This window comes from Rhinatrema bivittatum, chromosome 2 (assembly GCF_901001135.1).
Source record: "Rhinatrema bivittatum chromosome 2, aRhiBiv1.1, whole genome shotgun sequence".
Taxonomy (NCBI): Eukaryota; Metazoa; Chordata; class Amphibia; order Gymnophiona; family Rhinatrematidae; genus Rhinatrema; species Rhinatrema bivittatum.
Window position 1 is genome coordinate 724,278,782 of NC_042616.1, and position 18,926 is coordinate 724,297,707.

At 48.7% G+C, this 18,926-nt stretch overlaps 1 protein-coding gene across 1 annotated transcript in view; it reads right to left on the reverse strand.

Annotated features, from left to right (window-relative positions):
• UBR5 (ubiquitin protein ligase E3 component n-recognin 5) overlaps window positions 1-18,926 on the reverse strand; it is a 672,040-nt gene that overhangs the window by 148,193 nt on the left and 504,921 nt on the right. The window contains 4 exon segments of the mRNA XM_029591836.1: window positions 6,343-6,554; window positions 13,394-13,662; window positions 15,422-15,679; window positions 16,100-16,231. Coding sequence (XP_029447696.1) covers window positions 6,343-6,554; window positions 13,394-13,662; window positions 15,422-15,679; window positions 16,100-16,231 — 871 coding nt within the window.

Genomic DNA, 18,926 nt, shown 5'->3' on the forward strand with positions numbered 1-18,926 from the left:
CAACAATCAATTGTTCACATGACAAAATTACATAGAAGAAAGCAAGTTTGAGCCATTCATTTTAAGATGGTGAGAGCAAGGGGCGAGAGGGTGTATCTTCAAGTCTGGGCATTACATCTTTAGGGAGAGAAAGAGGGGAAGGAGGGAGTGAGCAAGAGGAGAGAGCAAGACTTGAAGGGAAGGGGAGAACAAGAGGGAGAGAAAGAAGTTAACAAGGGTGACAGAGGTACTAATGGGAAGAGCACAAGCCAGGGGAAGAAAGGAAGGGGAAGGGTATGACAGCATTTTATCAGGTGTGGGGCGGGGGGAGAGGACAAGGGAGAGGATAGATGCCCAAGAGAGTGGTGGTAGTGAGAAGAAAGAGATGGGGAGAGAGAAGAGTATAGATGCCCACTTGAAGGAGGGCGAAAGAAACAAGGCAAAGGTATAGAGGTCACTCTAACTATGGGAGTGTCTTCCTGAGTCAGCTGTCACAGGAAGAGAAGCTTCTGCATCTGCCTCACCCTGTTCTGTAGTTCTTGGAATGTGATCAGTAGAGCTGCAGGAACAAATACACTCTACATCTCATTTCATGTAGCAGGCACTGCAGGAGCAGAGTGTACACTCTGTATCTCAGTCCCTGGTGTAACTCCCGCTGGGCACATTCTAGGGACCAAAAGAGAGTAAGAAGGCGGCGGCAGCAGCAGCTATCCTTCCATTGGCTGCACTTTTTCCTGTGGCCTGGCAGCAGCTCCCTCACTTGGTAGTGGAGATGAAGGTGAGGGCAGAGCAAAGTAGTCCAAAATAAGGAAGAAGGGGGGGGGGGGGGGGGGGAGGGAAAAAGAAAGGGAATCCTTGGGTTTGAGGGGGAAGACATTTCTACATAGGAAGTTACCTGCACAGAACAGCAGCTACTACCTTTAGCAGACTGCATGGCGGTAACCTGCACGACTGGAGAAATTACTTACCTGATAATTTCGTTTTCCTTAGTGTAGACAGATGGACTCAGGACCAATGGGTATAGTGTACTCCTGTTAGCAGTTGGAGACGGATCAGATTTCAATCTGACATCAGCCCTAGTACATATACCCCTGCAGGAAGTGCAGCTCTTCAGTATTCTCCTCGAAAAGCATTGTGGATATATGCATGACTGAATAATTTGAATAACTTGATTAACTTTATAACTTGGATAACTTAATTAATTTGAACCGGTTGAATTGGCTATAGCTGGATACCGCCAGTGCCCTCAACCGAGAAACGTCAACACCCGGTAGGATGGGTGTCCTAGATGAAGGGAAGCATGGCTTACCTGTGAATCACTCGCTCCCGGGGATGTCCCCCGAGAATTCCATGAGTAACGGCAGCCGTGGGTGGGATGCTGAGTCCATCTGTCTACACTAAGGAAAACAAAATTATCAGGTAAGTAATTTCTCCATTTCCTAGCGTGTAGCAGTTGGACTCAGGACCAATGGGATGTATAAAAGCTACTCCTGAACTGGGTGGGAGGCTGCCCGTGACCCACTTAGTACTGCCCTTGCAAATGCTGTGTCCTCCCGAGCCTGAACATCCAGGCGGTAAAACCTGGAGAAGGTGTGGATGGAGGACCATGTCGCCACCCGGCAGATCTCGGCGGGTGACAGCATCTTGGTTTCCGCCCAGGACACTGCCTGGGCTCTAGTGGAATGGGCCTTGACTTGTAAAGGCGGTGGCTTGCCTGCTTCTACGTAGGCCGCCTTGATGACTTCTTTGATCCAGCGGGCTATGGTCGCTCGCGAGGCCGCTTCCCCTTGCTTCTTTCCGCTGTGAAGGATGAATAGATGGTCCGTCTTTCGTACGGATTCCGATCTTTCCAGGTATCGGACTAGGAGCCTGCAGCCGTTGAGATGGCATAGACTTCGAGCCTATTCCAAATTCTTATGCTCATCTGGTGATGGTAGCGAGATGATTTGGTTGAGATGGAAATGAGATACCACTTTGGGGAAGAACGACGGAACTGTGAGTAACTGGATGGTTCCCGGGGAGAGTCTGAGTTACGGCTCTTGGCACGACAGTGCTTGTAGCTTGGATATACGAAAGGCCGAACAGACTGCCAGCAGGAAGGCTGTCTTCAGTGTTAATAGTCGGAGAGACTGTCCTGGAGCTGAAGACGTACGGTGTAGTTCAGGGACAGTGGATTCCATCGTGATAGTAGAGAGCATTGTAGGGGGTCTCATGGGAGCTCGTGCCCATGGCACTACTTCCAGTGTGGATGCCATGAGGCCAAGGACTTGTAGGTAATCCCATGCTATGAGGCGAAGTTCGCTCAACAGGGTTTGTAACTGGGTCATCAGTTTTGATCTCCTTGTCAGTGTCAGGATGACCTTGTCTTGTTTGGTGTCGAACCGGACTCCCAAGTATTCTAGAGATTGGGAGGGCTACAGGCAGCTCTTGTTTGTGTTGACCACCCACCCGGGCTCTCCAGTAGAGTTTTGACTCTGTTGGTTGCCTGGTGGCTTTCCTCTGGGGATTTCGCCCTGATCAGCCAATCGTCTAGATAACGGTGCACGCGGATTCCTTCCTTCCTCAGTGTTTCTGCTACCACCACTATGATCTTGGTAAATGTCTGGGGTGCAGTGGCTAACCCGAAAGGTAGTGCCCGGAACTGGTAGTGACGGTCCAGGATCGAGAAGCGTAGAAAAGCTGATGCTCTTGATGGATCTGAATGTGTAGGTAGGCTTCCAACAGATCCAGGGATGTAAGGAACTCTCCCGGTTATATCGCCCTTATTACCGAGCGTAGGGTTTCCATGCGGAAGCGAGGAATCTTCAGGTGACGGTTGACCGCATTGAGGTCCAGGATGGGTCTGAACATTCCTTCTTTCTTGGGGACGATAAAATAGATGGAATAATGTCCAGTATTTATTTGTTGTGAAGGCACCGGTGTTATAGCCTCTAAGGCTATCAATCTGGTCAGTGTAGCTTCCACTGTCATTCTCTTGGAAGGGTCGTGGAAGGGAGATTCCACAAACTTGTCCGGAGGGAAGTGCAGAAATCCAGGTAATATCCCTCTCGAATGATGGATAGGACCCACTTGTCTGAAGTTATCTCGACCCGTCTTTGGTAGAATAGGGCAAGTCTGCCCCTTAAGGCTTCTTCCTTTGGACGGGTCAGCTGATTTTCATTGAGGGGTGCGGCTGGGGCCTGAGCCCGAGCTGGCTCCCCTTTTGTTGTGCTTGTTCTGAAAGGACTGGCTTCGGCCTGCGGGGCGGGCCGCTTGACATGTACTTCTATATGGGTTGAAGCGCTGTGATCCTCTGCCCCTGGAGGTTCGGGGGAAGGATCGCTGGTTTCTCTTATTCCTGTCCTCCGGTAGCCATGGCAGTGGGGACTCGCCCTATTTGTTGGCTAGTTTCTCTAGTTCGCTTCCGAACAGAAGTGTTCCCTTGAAAGGCATCCTTGTGAGTCTCGTTTTGGAGGATGTGTCGGCCGACCAGTTTCGGAGCCAGATTTGTCTTCTGGCTGCCATGGCGGATGACACTCCTCTAAGCTGCGGTGCGTACCAAATCAGAAGCGGCGCCCGCGAGGAATGATACTGCTGGGTTCCAGGGCCTCCCCAGGAGTGTTGCTCCTGGTCTGTGATAAGCAGGCGCGTGTCACCACGGCACAGCAGGCCGAGATCTGTAAAGACATAGCGGAGATGTCAAAGGACTGTTTGAGGATAGATTCCAGACATCTGTCTTGAGCATCCTTGAGTGCTGCTCCTCCCTCCACCTGGATAGTAGTGTGCTTCGAGACTGCGCAGACCATGGCATCCACTTTCGGACATGCCAGGAGATCTTTGGCGGCTGGGTCCAGAGGGTACATGGCTGCCAGAACCCGGCCTCCTTTGAACGTAGTTTCTGGGGCATCCCATTCCAGGTCAATTAGTTGCTGGACGGCTTGTAATAGTGGGAAATGGCGGGAGGTCTGACGGAGTCCCTCTAGTAGGGGGTTCGTCTTAGGTTCCCCCGAGGCATTTGTGCCCGGGATAGCAAGCTCTTTCCAGCTGTGTGTGACCAGGTCTGAAAGCTTGTCCTTGGTGAAGAAGCATCTCATGGTTCGGTGGGGCTCTGTTCCCGGAGGGAGTTCCCCTTCCTCCAGGGGTTCTGAATCCTCATCCGAGTTGTCCGTGTCCCCGAAGGTGGAGCTTCTGGGCGGTGGGATCACTTCCCTAGGCATAGAGGGTCCGTGAAGTTGAGGTCCTCTGGTGGAGCCTGAGACCGTATTATAGGAGGCCCCGGTTGCATGTGGACGAAGGTATGCAGGCTTTTGAAGAATTCCACCCAGGAGATAGAAGCTGGGTCTAGACTAAGAGGCGCCGTGACCCTGGGGAGCCCCGTTTGAGGGGGTGGTCCCGCTGTGCAATGCTAGGTCTGGCGTACTGTTCGAGAGGCTGGAACCCGGTACCGACTGGGGAGGGCCATGAGTTGGATCCCCTAGGGCCTCTTTGCGCTGTATACAGGGCCTTGGCCTCCTAATGCTGTGCAGCTCTAATGTGGGATGCTGGGCAAAGGCCCTGAGCTTTGAGTTTATTTTCCGGTGGTGCCATGGCTTGTGCACGTAAAAGACAGTTGTGCGCTCCGGTGCATCAGAGTTGTGCGCGTAGGTTTGGTGCATGCTCAGGGAGATGTGCGCACTGTTAAGCGCACAGATCGAAGTTATGCGCCCGGCACAGTAAGTGTGTGGCTATGTTCGTCGCTTGTGCGCATGGTACTTGGGCGCGATGTTGTACGCACAAGGTATTTGGGCACACTGCTCGCCTCTGTGCGCACGGATCGGAACGGCGGACAGGGCAGTGAACAGATCAAAATGGTGACGGCGACCACGCGGACAGTATGGCGACCACCTCAGAGTGTCTCCACGTGGGAGGACCCTCGGATCTCACCGGGCTCTAGCCCTGCTAGGGCAGATCAACCCGGTGGCACTGGTGCCGGTTGGCGACCTGGGCGACTTCTCGAGCTTTGGAGACCGGAGACTTTTAAATAGGTTTCTACCTTACCTTGTCTCGGCGCTTCCCAGTCTCGTTCCGGGCGGTCTCTGGCTGCAGAGGGAGAGGGAAAATACTTTCACCGCCGCACTCAAAGTTGCACCCGCTGCCTCTCAGCCTCACCTGATATTGGGGGCTAGGTCCCTGTCGAGGGTCAACTGCCGGTCCGAGGCTTACCTCCGAGCGATCGTGGAAATCACCTCGGGAATTCTCAACTGGGGGAGGGACTCAATGGGTGTCACCGCAGGACAGCGGGGCTCGTCTGTAGAGGTAAGATTTCTTATTTTGGTTTTCTTTGGTAAAATTACTCTAACGCTGTGCGAGCGTGCATAGAGTCCCTAACTGCTATGGAGACGGAAAATACTGAAGAGCTGCACTTCCTGCAGGGGAATATGTACTAGGGCTGACGTCAGATTGAAATCTGATCCATCTCCAACTGCTATCAGGAGTACACTATACCCATTGGTCCTGAGTCCATCTGCTACACGCTAGGAAAATGCTATTTCTTCTGCTTATTTACCTCAGGGTAGAGTTGTGCCAAGATTAATTAAGGTTCATTTAACAAGAGCGCAGGCTTCATCTTGGGCTGAACGATGCTCAGCGAGTTCAGTGGAGATTTATAAAGCAGACACATGGTCTTCCTTTAGGACTATTTATAAAATATTACAGGTTGGATCGTCTTGCTATACAAGACACCAATTTTGGTACTTCAGTTTTAAAAGTGGGATTGTCATCCTCCCACCCTTAGATGGGCTTTGATATTTCCCATAGGTTGGGGACTGGTGGAGCAGAAGGAAGAGGAAGAAGAAATGACTTAACTGTTAATTTCCTTTCCTTTACTTCTGCTACACTAGTCCACAACCTTGCCCATAAAATAAAAAAAAAAATAAAAAAGAAGAGGTTAGTAAAAAGAAGGGCCTTCATATTTACTGTACTTAATGCATAGAGCTTTAACTTTCCTTCAAAAAAGAAAATTGTTACAAATTAAATTGTTTTAAGTAATAAGTAAACTCATAGGGTAGGCTGTGGCATTGCAAGATAATTTGATGATATATTTTGTCTACAACAAAATGATTTTTTGCCATTGCCTGAATGCCCTCAATGCTTCTTGGGGCATTATTAACAGTGAATGCAAAGTGGGAATCTCCCCTCTAACACACTGACCCCTACAGACCACTAGTATAGCTCAATAAACTAAAATGATATGAAGCTGTTCTAGCTGTTTGCCAAGTTTTGATTCCTGATATTGCAATATATGAAAATATTGGTGTGAGTGTGAATGTGAAAGAGAGGGAGGGATGCATTGAGAGAGGGAAAGAAAAGACTGAGAAACAGAATGGAATGAAAAGGATTCCTTACCTTCTACCCTCAAGTGTTCTTAGACTAGCCTCCTCACGTGCTGTCATCCTTTCCCTGCGGGTTAAATTCTGGGATGCATGGAGAGGATGATTGGGATGCCCGGGATCTCCAGCAGATGACAAAGCAGAGCCATAACGCAACTGAGCTTCTGTGGAATCCATGATGCTGACCATCCAGTTCCAGGTGGGAATAAGTTTTTCTTCTACATAGTTCTACACAAAGAAAAGACCTGGATTAGCTCCATCACAGCACAAATAAAACTGAAGGTAAGAAAGCAAAAATTGGCATTATGAAAATTCAGTGTACTTTGGGACCGTTACAAGAGTATTTGGTGCCCTAGATGAACCTTCAAGCCATGCATCCCCCATCCTCAACTTATCTACTGGTGACAGCTCCAGCACAGCGCTTCCCTTCTTTGGTGGTATTAGCTCTTCCCCCTCTGGGCCTCATGCTGATGGGATTTTGCTGCCCCCAAAATTTTGGTACACTAGGCCAGGGATGGGAAATTCTGGTCCTCTAGGGTTGCAAACCAGTTGGGTTTTTAGGATATCGTTAATGAATATGCATAAGAGAGATATGCATGCACTCTGCCTCAGTTGTATGCAAACCTATTTCATGCATATTCTTTAAGGCTATCCTGATAACCCAACTGTTTTGCAGCCCTAGAGGACCAGAATTTCCCACTCCTGCTCTAGGCAACCAACTAGTTTGCATAATGAAAGCACTGGCCCTGGGTCCCATGAAAAATGGGAGTACAATGGAATGCACAAGATAAATTTTCATTGAAGATAGAGAAGAGCTTGATCAATATAAATTTAATTTTAAAATTTATAAGCTACTAACCTGGGCAGTAAATCTCATCTAAAGTGGTATATAAAAACAGGCATAAAGCAAAATAAACTGTATGCCAAACATATAACAATCAACTAATAAAACAAGCCACATAAGCCGCAAACATCTTAAAAACATCAGAATTAAGTGAACATATGCAATCAGCCAAAAGCTTATGATCATCCTCTAAGGGGGGTAACTCTGGTAGTGGAGTGCCATAAACAGGTCTGGTTTTCAGTATATCCACAATGAATATGCATGAAATATATTTGCATAAACTGGAGGCAATGCATGCAAATATACCTCATGCATAGTCATTGTGGAAGTCCTGAAAACCAGAGCTGTTTGTAGCACTCCAAGACTGGAGTTGCACATATCTGTTCTAACTTTTCCTATTTCCTAATTAACAAAGGAAAATTAGTTTCTTACCTGATAATTTTCGTTCCTGTTGTAGCACGGATCAGTCCAGACCGCTGAGATTATGCCTCCCTTCCAGCAGATGGAGTCAGAGAAACAAACTGAAAAGCACCCCTCTTAACCGGTGTGCCACTGCGATCCCTTCAGTATAATCAATATCAAAGTAGAATGAAGAAACTTTAATTGTAATTTATTTTATCTTTTAAACCAATGGCTAGAACATCAATTGCTGCGAACATGAAACTATGCATACGGAAGGAGTGCCAACTTGAAAACTTTTATGCCAATATCTTCGTATTCTTCGATACAACCTGCAGAAATCATAAGCAAACAACCGAGCGGACTCCCCAGAACATGCTACCCCGGGCGGGGTCTGGACTGATCCGTGGTACGACAGGAACGAAAACTAATTTCCTTTCCCTGTACGTACCCGGATCAGTCCAGACTGCTGGGATGTACCCAAGCTGCCCTAAATGGAGTAGGAACCGGATAGTCCCACTCGGAGCACAATGCTGCCAAAACAATCGACCTCCGGAGCTCGGACATCCAAACGGTAATGCCTAGTAAAAGTGTCCAAAGATTTCCAAGTAGCAGCTCGGCAAATCTCTTGTGGCAAAACACACTGGATCTCTGCCCAAGATGCCGCTTGAGATCTGATCGAATGAGCCTTGAGACCATCCGGAACCGACCGACCATAACAAATGTAAGCCGAAGCTATAGTGACCTTCAACCATCGGGCAATGGTAGCCTTGGATGCCGGAAGTCCTTTCTTTGGACCGCTCCATAAGACAAAAAGATGGTCCAACAACCGAAAATCATTCGTCATCTCTAAATACCAAAAGAGAACCCAGACATCCAATCTTCTCAAATCGCGAGCCTGAGGGGAGTCCCAATCTAAATCCGGAAAGGCCGGCAACTCCACTGACTGATTCAAATGAAATGCAGACACGACCTTTGGCAGAAAGGAGGGCACTATTCGAAGTGATACCCCGGACTCCGAAAAATGCAAGAATGGTTCTCTGCATGACAAGGCTTGAATCTCAGATATCCGCCTGGCCGAGCAGATAGCCATGAGGAAAACAGTCTTGAGCGTTAAATCCTTTAAGGTAGCTTGCTTTAGAGGTTCAAATGGCAGACTGCACAATCCCGGAGTACCAAATTCAGACTCCAAGAAGGACAAACTGGACGAACCGGAGATTTGAGATGCTTCACGCCCTTCAGAAATCGTGCCACATCAGGATGAGTCGCAAGGGACGTGCCGTCAACCGTACTCCTTAAAGATCCTAGAGCTGCCACCTGCACCCGAAGGGAACTGTACGCCAACTTTTCTCAAATCCTCTTGTAGGAAGGCAAGAATTTGCATAACATAGGTCCACTGAGGCAAAACTTTCAAACCGCTACACCATAGATCAAAAACCTTCCAAACCCGAACATACGTGAGCGAGATAGAAGTCCTGCATGCCCTTAGGAGAGTGGAAATAACGGAATCCAAATAAACTTTCTTCCTCAACTGCCTCCTTTCATAAGCCAGGCCACTAGACAGAAGCGATCAGTCTCATTGAAAAATACGGGACCCTGCTGAAGTAGATTCGGAAGATGACCGAGATGCAAGGGACCATCCACTGCCAAGTTGACCAGGTCTGCGAACCATGGCCTCCATGGCCATTCCAGGGCTACGAGAATGACCGACCCCTGGTGGTTCTCTATTCTTCGCAGTACTTTGCCACTAACTGCCAAGGAGGGAAAACAGAGCAGAACATCGCTGGGCCACAGAAGGACCAGAGCATCCACTCCTTCTGCCCCGTGCTCCCTCCTGCGACTGAAGAAGCGAGCCGCCTTCGCATTCCACAGAGTTGCCATCAAGTCCAGACGGGGAACCCCCATCACCAAGTCAACAGCTGCATTGCTTCCTCTGACAGCTCCCACTCTCTGGGGTCTAACTGCTGACGATTGAGAAAATCCACCTGCACATTGTCCACGCCGGCGATGTGCAATGCCGCCAACTGAGCAAGGTTGCGCTCCGCCCAGACCATCAGCTCGTCCGTTTCCACGGCGACCGGCCGACTCTTCGTGTCGCCTTGACGATTGATGTATGCCACAGTTGTTGCATTGTCAGATAGAATCCTCACCAACTGATTCCGAACGAGTGGGAGAAAGGCGTGCAACGCCAGATGGGCCGCTCGGGTTTCACTATGATTTATGGACCACTGTGCCTCCCTGACACGTCCACTGACCTTGCGCCGACTGCGACTGACACATCCCCCCCCCCCCCCCAACCTGAGAGGCTGGCATTCATCGTCACAATGACCTACTGGGGGTTCTCCAGGTCCACCCTGTGATGCAAATGTTGTGGAACTAATCACCATGCTAAACTGGCCCTGGCAGAGTCCTGAAGCAGCAAGGGCAAATGGAATTCTTCTGACTTGGGATCCTAGCGGGAAAGCAGCGCTCTCTGCAAAGGTCTCATATGTGCGAAAGCCCAGAGGACCAATTCCAGAGTAGATGCCATAGAGCCAAGAACTTGCAAGTAGTCCCAAACTTTGGGTACCCGAAAGGCCATCAGCCACTGGATATGAGTCGTCAGCTTGTCTATTCGCTCCCGGCAAAGAAAAAAACTTTGCCGATAGCTGTGTCGAACCGGGCTCCTAGGAAGTGTAACTGTTGCAAAGGGACCAACTGGCTCTTGGGGAAGTTGACAACCCATCCGAGAGAGTGAAGATGCTTCAAGACCAAATGAATCGCTAACTTGCAGAGTTCCTCTATCTTCACTCGAATGAGCCAGTCGTCCAAGAAGGGATGAACTAAGATACCCTCTCTCCTGAGAGCTGCCTCCACCACCACCATCACCTTGGTGAAGACGCGGGGAGCCGTTGCTAACCCGAACGGAAGTGCTCGGAACTGGTAGTGTTCGCCCATGATCATGAACCGCAGAAACCTCTGATGATCTTCCCGGATGCCTATGTGAAGGTAAGCCTCCTTCAGATCCAACGAGGCAAAAAATTTGCCTTTGTGGACGGCCGCAATGACCGACCTCAGCGTCTCCATGCGGAAACGAGGTATACGCAAAGCTTTGTTCACTTTCTTGAGGTCCAATATTGGGTGGAAAGAGCCCTCCTTCTTGGGAACCACGAAATATATGGAGTATCTGCCTGTCCGGCGTTTGGCTGACGGGACAAGAACTATGGCCCTGAGGGCTTTCAAGTGACCCAGAGTTTGGTTCACCACCAGTTGTTTTGCACAAGCGCCACAAGGAGACACCAGAAAAAGTTCTCTTAGCGGCCGAGCAAAATCCAAAGTGTAACCGCGTTCTATAATGTTTAGGACCCACTGATCAAAAGTAATCTTGACCCATTCCTCGAAAAACAGAGAGAGATGCCCTCCTATCTCCGGAATGGAGGAGTGGGTTGGCGCACCTTCATTGGGAAGATTTGTTGCCAGAGGAATCTTGGGAGACCCCGTCCCGGGCCCAAATCTGGGACCTCGTCAACTGCTGGCGGGAGCAAAAGACTGAGTCCCGCTCGAACGATAACGGCGCTGCCCCTGAAAATGACCTTGAGAAGAACTGAAGGACCTAGAGGGCTGAGGCTTGTCCTCCGGAAGCTTGTACACCTTATTGTCCCCCAGGGACTTAACAAGCTACTCGAGATCTTCGCCAAATAAAAGCTTGCCTTTGAACGGAAAGGAACCCAACTAAGACTTGGAGGAGACATCAGCGGACCAATTGCGGAGCCAAAGGAGACTCCTCGCCGACACTGCCGAGGACATCGTGCACGATAAAGTAGGGAGATCATACAAAGCGTCCGTGGTATAAGCCACGGCCGCCTCCATCCAATTCGCCTGTTCTGCCTCCGCTGGGGGCAGTGCTTGGGCCATGAGTAACTGTTGCACGAGACTACTGCAGACCGCCGCTCTGATACCGAGCGCGGAAACCTCAAAAATTCTCTTGAGAAGAACTTCCAGCTTCCTATTGCGGGAATCTTTAAGCGCAGCCAGGATCATGGTGCGCTTGGCAATAGCTGAGACGGCTGAATCCACTTTAGGAATCCTTAGAAGTTCTAAGGACTCCTCTGGTAGTGGGTAAAGCTTCTCCATAGCCCTAGTGACCCGCAAACTAGTTTCTGGCGCATCCCACTCCCGAGTCATAAGTTGTAAGAGCATTGGGTGAAAAGGAAAAGTCTTGGGGAGAGGTCGAAGACCCGACAAAACCGGATCTCCCGAAGCAGGCTCAGCCACAGCCTGCAGCGCCTGAATATTCAGCTCCTCTAGTACGTGGGGGATCAAGGGGTCCAGCTCCTCCCTGCAGAACAAACTGAGTACTCTCAGGTCATCGCCTTCTACCAGAGCTGATTTATACATATCCTCAGGCAAGTCTGGATCCTGGGATGCGAGACCTAGTGGGTCGGTGCGCGGAGCTGCCGCCACGTCCGGAGTGGTACCCCCCCTACTCAGACCCTGGGGACCTCCGGGTCCTCAGCTGGCCTCGGAACCTTCGCTGGTGGAGGACCTTGTGCATCCAAATCAGCTTCAGCCTCCATATAGGCTTTGTGCAAAAGAAGCACAAACTAGGAGGAAAAAGGATGCTGTCTCTCTAAGGCCCCCCGGGGAAAGGCCCGAAGGAAGAGAATCATGCCCCGATTCCTGAGGCCTTACAGGGCTCAAAGTGGGCTGCGACAGCTGTGGAGGAAAATCTCCTCCCCCCGAGCTCTGCTGTGCCTCAGAGTCCGAGGGAGCCAAAATGGCCACCGCTCCCACGCTGATCGGGAGCGAGACAGGCCTAAGTCTAAATGTTTGTAGGGACTTCCTTGCAGCATGCGACAGAGTGTTAGATGCTCCCTGGCCTGCCCGCGGCTGTTCTGACGGCCCCTCTCCCCAGGGAAGGCAACGGGAGCAGAGGCCGTCGTGGGAGAGCCGCGCTGCCGGCTCCCCGTAGGCAGAGCACGGTGATCCACGTGGCATGACAACAGGAGCCGCGGCACAGTAAGTCACTTGATATGAAAAATATTACCTCCGGAGACCCGGGAGAGCAGTAAACCTCTCTCGCTCTCTTTTTTTTTTTTTCTCTTGTGCTCCTAATTAACCAGGAATTAACAGCCCTGGGTCTGAGCCTAGCAGAAAACTGCTCCTTCTAGAGGAATGTTGCGTCTCTGGGTAGCAAGTGGGGATTGACTGGCCCACCGGTCAATTCCCCCACTCACCGGGTGAAAGGAAGACAACGCCGGACAATTAGGCTTTCGGGAAAAACCCAGCCGTGCCTACCACCAAGGGAAACTAGCTGTCACCCCCTTGGGAGGACTTGCACTCCTGTTCTTATTAGTATTATTATTATTTTTTTAACTAGCCAAAGGCAATGAGGGGCTCAAACATCCCTCACTTTCCAATTCCTGAAGAGAAATCTCATAATTTATTATTTTTTTTTTTTTACAGGATCCTGACCGCAGGTTCTGTCACCCTCATCTGATGGAATCAGAGAAATACTGAAGGGATCGCAGGTGGCACACCAGTTAAGAGAGGTGCTTTTCAGTTTGTTTCTCTGACTCCATCTGCTGGAAGGGAGGCATAATCTCAGCGGTCTGGACTGATCCGGGTACGTACAGGGAACAGTAAATTTCTTCTGTAACAGCCCTATGAAGAAACATAAAATCACTGGCAGTCTAATTGGCCCATATACATATTAAGTCTTCCTTTATAGCCAACTAACACCTTAATCTAGATTTGACCTTTTTCAATAGGTCAAATAATTGCATTCCTTTATTAATTCCACCTCCCCCCCCCCCCCCCAAAAAAAATGCATAGTCCTTCATACCTGTAAGTTTACAGCATCTTGGTAAGACAATTTCACAGCAGCTGGAATCTGAGAGTACACCAGGTGATTGTACTTAGGAATCAGACCCATCAAGTCCGAGATTTGTCGGATAACAATGCTGTACGCTCTTGCTAAACTGCTTGCGGAGGTCAAGTAACTGCTTGCATTGCTGGCTTCCAGAGCTGCGGCAGCTGCTGCTGCACTTGTGCTAATGGTGCCACTTCGGCGCAAATTTGATGGATCAATATAAATCAAGCCTGCTGAACTTGCTAAAATGAGAAGGGGGAAAACAAGTATGACGTACATCAATTTTTATAATTTTTTTATGTTTACGAAGCACTGCACGTATCAGCTATATTAATGAAGGATTTACTTTATAGCTGTACTGTCTTGATGGAACAGTATTGGTTTGGCACCTATTGTTAGTGTTATTAATTTAAGCACAGTATCTACATTCTGTATTGTCTTTTTTGGACTGGAAACAGCTCCAATATTCCAATAATTAATGATATACATGGCCAAACAGTTTATAGGCCTAATTATAATTTTCTCACATTGCAGTACAAAAGTAGAAAACTTAGCAATAAATTGATCCTCTACTAAACATACTCAGTCCTGCAGCAAAGGCCGAGGACAAGAAGCATTGTACTACCACAAGCATGTTTGCTGGGCAGACTGGATGGACCATTTGGTCTTTTTCTGCCACCATTTACTATGTTACTATCCCAGGGGGTGCCTGTTTTAGGACAGATTTGCTCCCACTTTCCTTTTGCCATTGTCCCTATGTCCAGACATTCAGGCTCAAACCTGTCTCCTTGTATCATAAAGCAAGATGTGGACTGCCATCACCTGCCAAATGCCACCTTACAGCCTGCATCTGGTGAGAGAATCAGCAGCTGCTTATTGCTATTATGCTGCACCAGCTTATCACTTCTATCAAATTCTTGCAGAAGGCAGCGAGCAAGGTTCTTTTCAGGTTTGCAAAGACATTTGTCTCATCTTGCTGCCAATGCATCTCTCCATTTTCTTCACTTCACTGCAGAACACCACCCCCAAAATGGTAAAATACAGGCAGCTTCCTCAGTTGGTCCATCATCACTCATTCAGTGATTTCCAGTAACATCCACCATCATTCTTCAAGTCTCATTCTAGAGAGAGTGCTGCTTTATTAATCTCACTACCTCTATCATCTGTAGCAACAACGTTTGTTCCATTATCTCCTATGGTCGCCGTGTTCTCTCAAACTTTTATCAAGTCTACCCCTTACCCATTCTCCTCACTCTCAATTATGCACCTTCAGTCTACTTGTACTCCAGCTCTGGAACCAAGTCCATTCCAGTCTGCTCCTCTCTGACAGACTAACATTTGGTTAAAGGCTCACTTTCCATGCTATTAGCTAGTCTTTGCTCTCCCTTTTCCTTTTCTTGCATTTCTTTCCTACCTTTTCAGTTCTGTTAACTATTATTACATTTGAAAAAGACAACTCAGACAAAGACATTACATAGAGAACCAAATAAGAATGGAAAGGGCCCCCCGATGACTCAGTGACAGTGCAGGGCATGGCAATGTGGAGGGTCCTGAATCAAACCTTGAATTGGGTTGTCTGCAGCCTGAGTAACTGGGTTGCTGCAGAGACAGAGGAAGCTATGGTTATTAAGAGTGATGCTTAGTTGCTGGATTTAGAGTCCATGGCTCCAGAAGGAGTCCTAGTTCATGGACTCCAGCGTCAGGACTGTTGCTGCAATGATCAGACGGATCAGTGGGAAGGTAGGTCAATTAAAATAGAAGAAAAATCCCTGGATAGTTGTGATTGCACGCTCATGATGCAAGATCCAATGCCAGGTTTCAACTAAGCTGTAAGAAAAAGAAAAAAAAACAAAACAGACACTACTGGGCCAACCCCCAAAAAACAGAAAGAGAAATTATAAAGGCAAAAACCAATGATTATAACTTGATTCTATTTACGAATTAATGCTAAATGTGTCCACTTTGGAGAGTGTTAGAGCAATATATCTCTTTTTTCCTTGCCTGCGGGGGTGGATGTGCTGGATGGGGCAGTGTTGGTCGTTCTCTGATTCTGGGTATTCCGCACAGCCCACTGCATAGAACGTGGAGCCTGGGCAGCACTGTTGGCATGAGAGCTGTTTGTAGTTCTCTCTAGGGGCTCATCCAGCATGAAGGTTTCCTGCTCGATATCATCACTCTGGCTGCTACTGCTGTCTGAGTCGCTTGAATCATTGGACTGCGAATCATCTTCTGAAAAAAATGCTGGAACACTGCTGGCACCTGCAGAACAAAGCAGAGCTTATTTTTTTTTTAGCCTTTTGTTTTTCATCCTACTTTTTCATAGTATGCCTGAGTAGCCTCATGAACCCTCATCAATGTGAGGTCTGGAGGGGGTGCCTCCTCTGAAATGCAAGGTTTGCACCATGTTTTGACCAGCAGAGTAAGGACACCAGTCTTTCCTCCCCTCCCTGAACCCACCATCTCTGTGATGTGTACAGGCTCAGCTAGCCCCAACAGATGGAGATTGAACTCAGATCCCTTACTACATAGTGCCCAATGCTTTGCCCTGATCCTACAAGGCCAGCCCACTAGTGCTTGTTTTATACTTCGGCAGACGCAAAGAAATGAGTACCCATTCACATCATCATTGATCAGTTGCGTGAGAAAATATTTATGGCTGATGGAATGAAGTGACTTTACCCGCTTCAGACCCTGCAGTAGCTGCTGTGACAACACTTCTGCGCCCGCTAGCATTATCCTGGTTGCTGTGGTTACTTTCACTGTCACTCTCTGTTTCTGCTGCTGCTAGTAGGTCCAATTCCATGTCACTTCCTGAAAAAAAAAATACAACTTAAATAGGATTTGGACTATGAAGGATGGATTTATTGCTCGATACTTTCACAGCCAGTTACATTGATTTGGAGCACTTTTGCACACTTAACAGCAGACATCTGTCTTAAAAGAAAGGAATGAAAATTATCAGGTAAGAACAAATTTTCCTTTCCTGTTCATACCCCAGATTAGTCCAGACAAGTGAGTTGTACCCAAGCTCCCCTAAACTGGATGGGAACCTGAAAAACCTGTGTGCAACACACTTTCCCCAAAAGTTGCCTCCTCCGGTGCCCATACATCCAGGCAGTAATGTTTGGAGAAAGTGTGCAGAGAAGACCATGTCACTGCTCGACAAATCTCCTGCGGAGATAACTGACACACCACGCAAGAGGTAGCTTGCGCCTTAGTAGATTGGACTTTCAACCCCTCCATAACTGACCGACCCTTACAGATGGAAGCTGTACTGATCGCCTCTCTCAACCATCTTACAATTGTGGCCTTGGAAGCCATATTGCCCTTCTTCACCCCACTAAACAAGACAAAAAGATGATCGGATCTCCGAAAAGGATTTGTAATCTTAAGGTACCGTAAAAGAATCCGTCACACATCCAACAAATGCAATTCCTGAGCCATAGGAGTATCGCAAGTCAACTTCAGAAATGCCGGAAGTTTCACTGTCTGGTAAAGATGAAAAGACTAAACCACTTTAGGCAGAAAGGAAAGCACCATATGCAATGATACACCCTGCTCTGAAATCCTTAAAACACAATCTCTTCACGCTAAAGCTTGCAGTTCCGAAATTCTTCTAGCAGAACAAATAGCCACCAGGAAAACTTAGGCGAGCTTCAAGGAAGCTCGCCTAAGTGGTTCAAAAGTAGGACCACACCGAACTCTAAGCACCAGGTTAAGGTTCCATGTCAGACATACCTTCCTGGATCAGAGGATGCAGATGCTTAGACCCTCTCAAGGAACGCATCACTTCTAGATGGGCCACCAGCACCCTTCCCTGTACCTTACCTCAAAGACAACCTAAGGCCGCCACCTGAAGCTAAAGGGAACTATAAGCTAAGCCCTTAGCCAAACCGCTCTGCAAGGATAACACCTGTGGAACATCCACCTGCAAGTTATTCTGAAAACACCAGGACTCAAAAGTTTTCCAAACTCTGACATAAGCCAGCGAAGTGGAAGACTTTTTCACCTGAAGCAAAGTAGCAATAACAAGTTCCGAGTATCCCTTCATGCACAGCCGTTGCCTTTCAAAAGCCAGGCTGCTAGACAGAAGCGATTTGTCCAGTCTGAAAATATGGGCCCCTGCCGCAACAATCCTGGCATATGAGCAAGCGCATAGGCCCCTCCACCGCCAGAGAAACCAGACCCGCAAACCATGGACAACGTGGCCACCAGAATAACCCTGCCCGAATGAAGCTTGATGAGGCGCAATACTCTCCCTATGAGAGATCACGGGGGGAACACATACAGCAATAGATCTGTCAGCCACAGCTGAACGAAAACGTCAATACCCTTGGACCCGACCTCTCGCCAGCGACTGAAGAACTGGACTGCCTTCGTGTTTCCAGGTACCGTCATGAGGTCTAATTCCGGCCTGCCCCACCTGGATTGGATTAGGGTCAAGGCTTCCACTGACAGTTCCCACTCCTCAGGATCCAATCGCTGCCTGAGGTAATCAGCCTGTACATTGTTCATCCTGGCTATTCTTGCCAGATGACTTTCCACCCAAAGGAAAAGATCCTGTGCTACTTGATGACCCTTCGTGCCGCCCTGAAGATTGATGTACACCACCTTCGTTGCATTGTCCAAAAACCCTCGCACTGATTTTCCTTAAACAAGTGGGAGAAAAACCAGCAATTCCTTGCAAACAGCACTGGTCTCCAAATGATTGATGGACCAGGCTGCTTCTTCTGGTGACCACAGTCCCTGGGCTGATCTGCCTTGACAAATTGCCCCCCAGCCTTCGAGGCTAGCATCCGTGGTCACCACCACCCAGTCGGGTGCCTCCAAGTCCATTCCTCTCAGATTGCTTCAAGATAGACACCACGAGAGACTGGACCTGGCATTCCCCTGAAGCAGCAAAAGGAAGCTGAAATTTCTCCGAGAGCGATTTCTACCATGATAACAGAGCCCTCTGTAATGGCCACATATGAGCAAAGGCCCAAGGAACTAACTCCAGTGTAGAAGCCATAGAAACCAGGACCTGCAAGCAGTCCCAGACCCTGGGCATCCCAAGCTGCAGGAGATGAAGTTCCTGATTCTGCAACCTGACCACTCTGTGGTTAGAAATACCTTTCCTAACTGAGTATCGAATCAAGCCCCCAAGTACTCCAAAGACTGGGTCTGTTTCAAATGACTCTTCTCCAGGTTCATCACCCAGCCCAAGGAGTCCAGGAGCTGCCTCACTTGTTGAACCAACAGACATTCCATTTCTGACTTTGCCCAAATGAGCCAATCATCCAGGTAAGGCTGGACCAGGATTCCCTCTCTCGTGAGAACAGCTGCCACTACTACCATCACCTTCGTGAATGTCCGCAGAGTAGTTGCCAATCCAAAGGAAAGGGCCTGAAATTGGAAATGCTCCCCCAGAACCATGAACCTCAGGAATCTCTGCCATTATGGAAATGTGGAGATAGGCCTCTGTCAGATCCAATGATGCCAGAAACTCCCCTTTGCAAACCGCCGC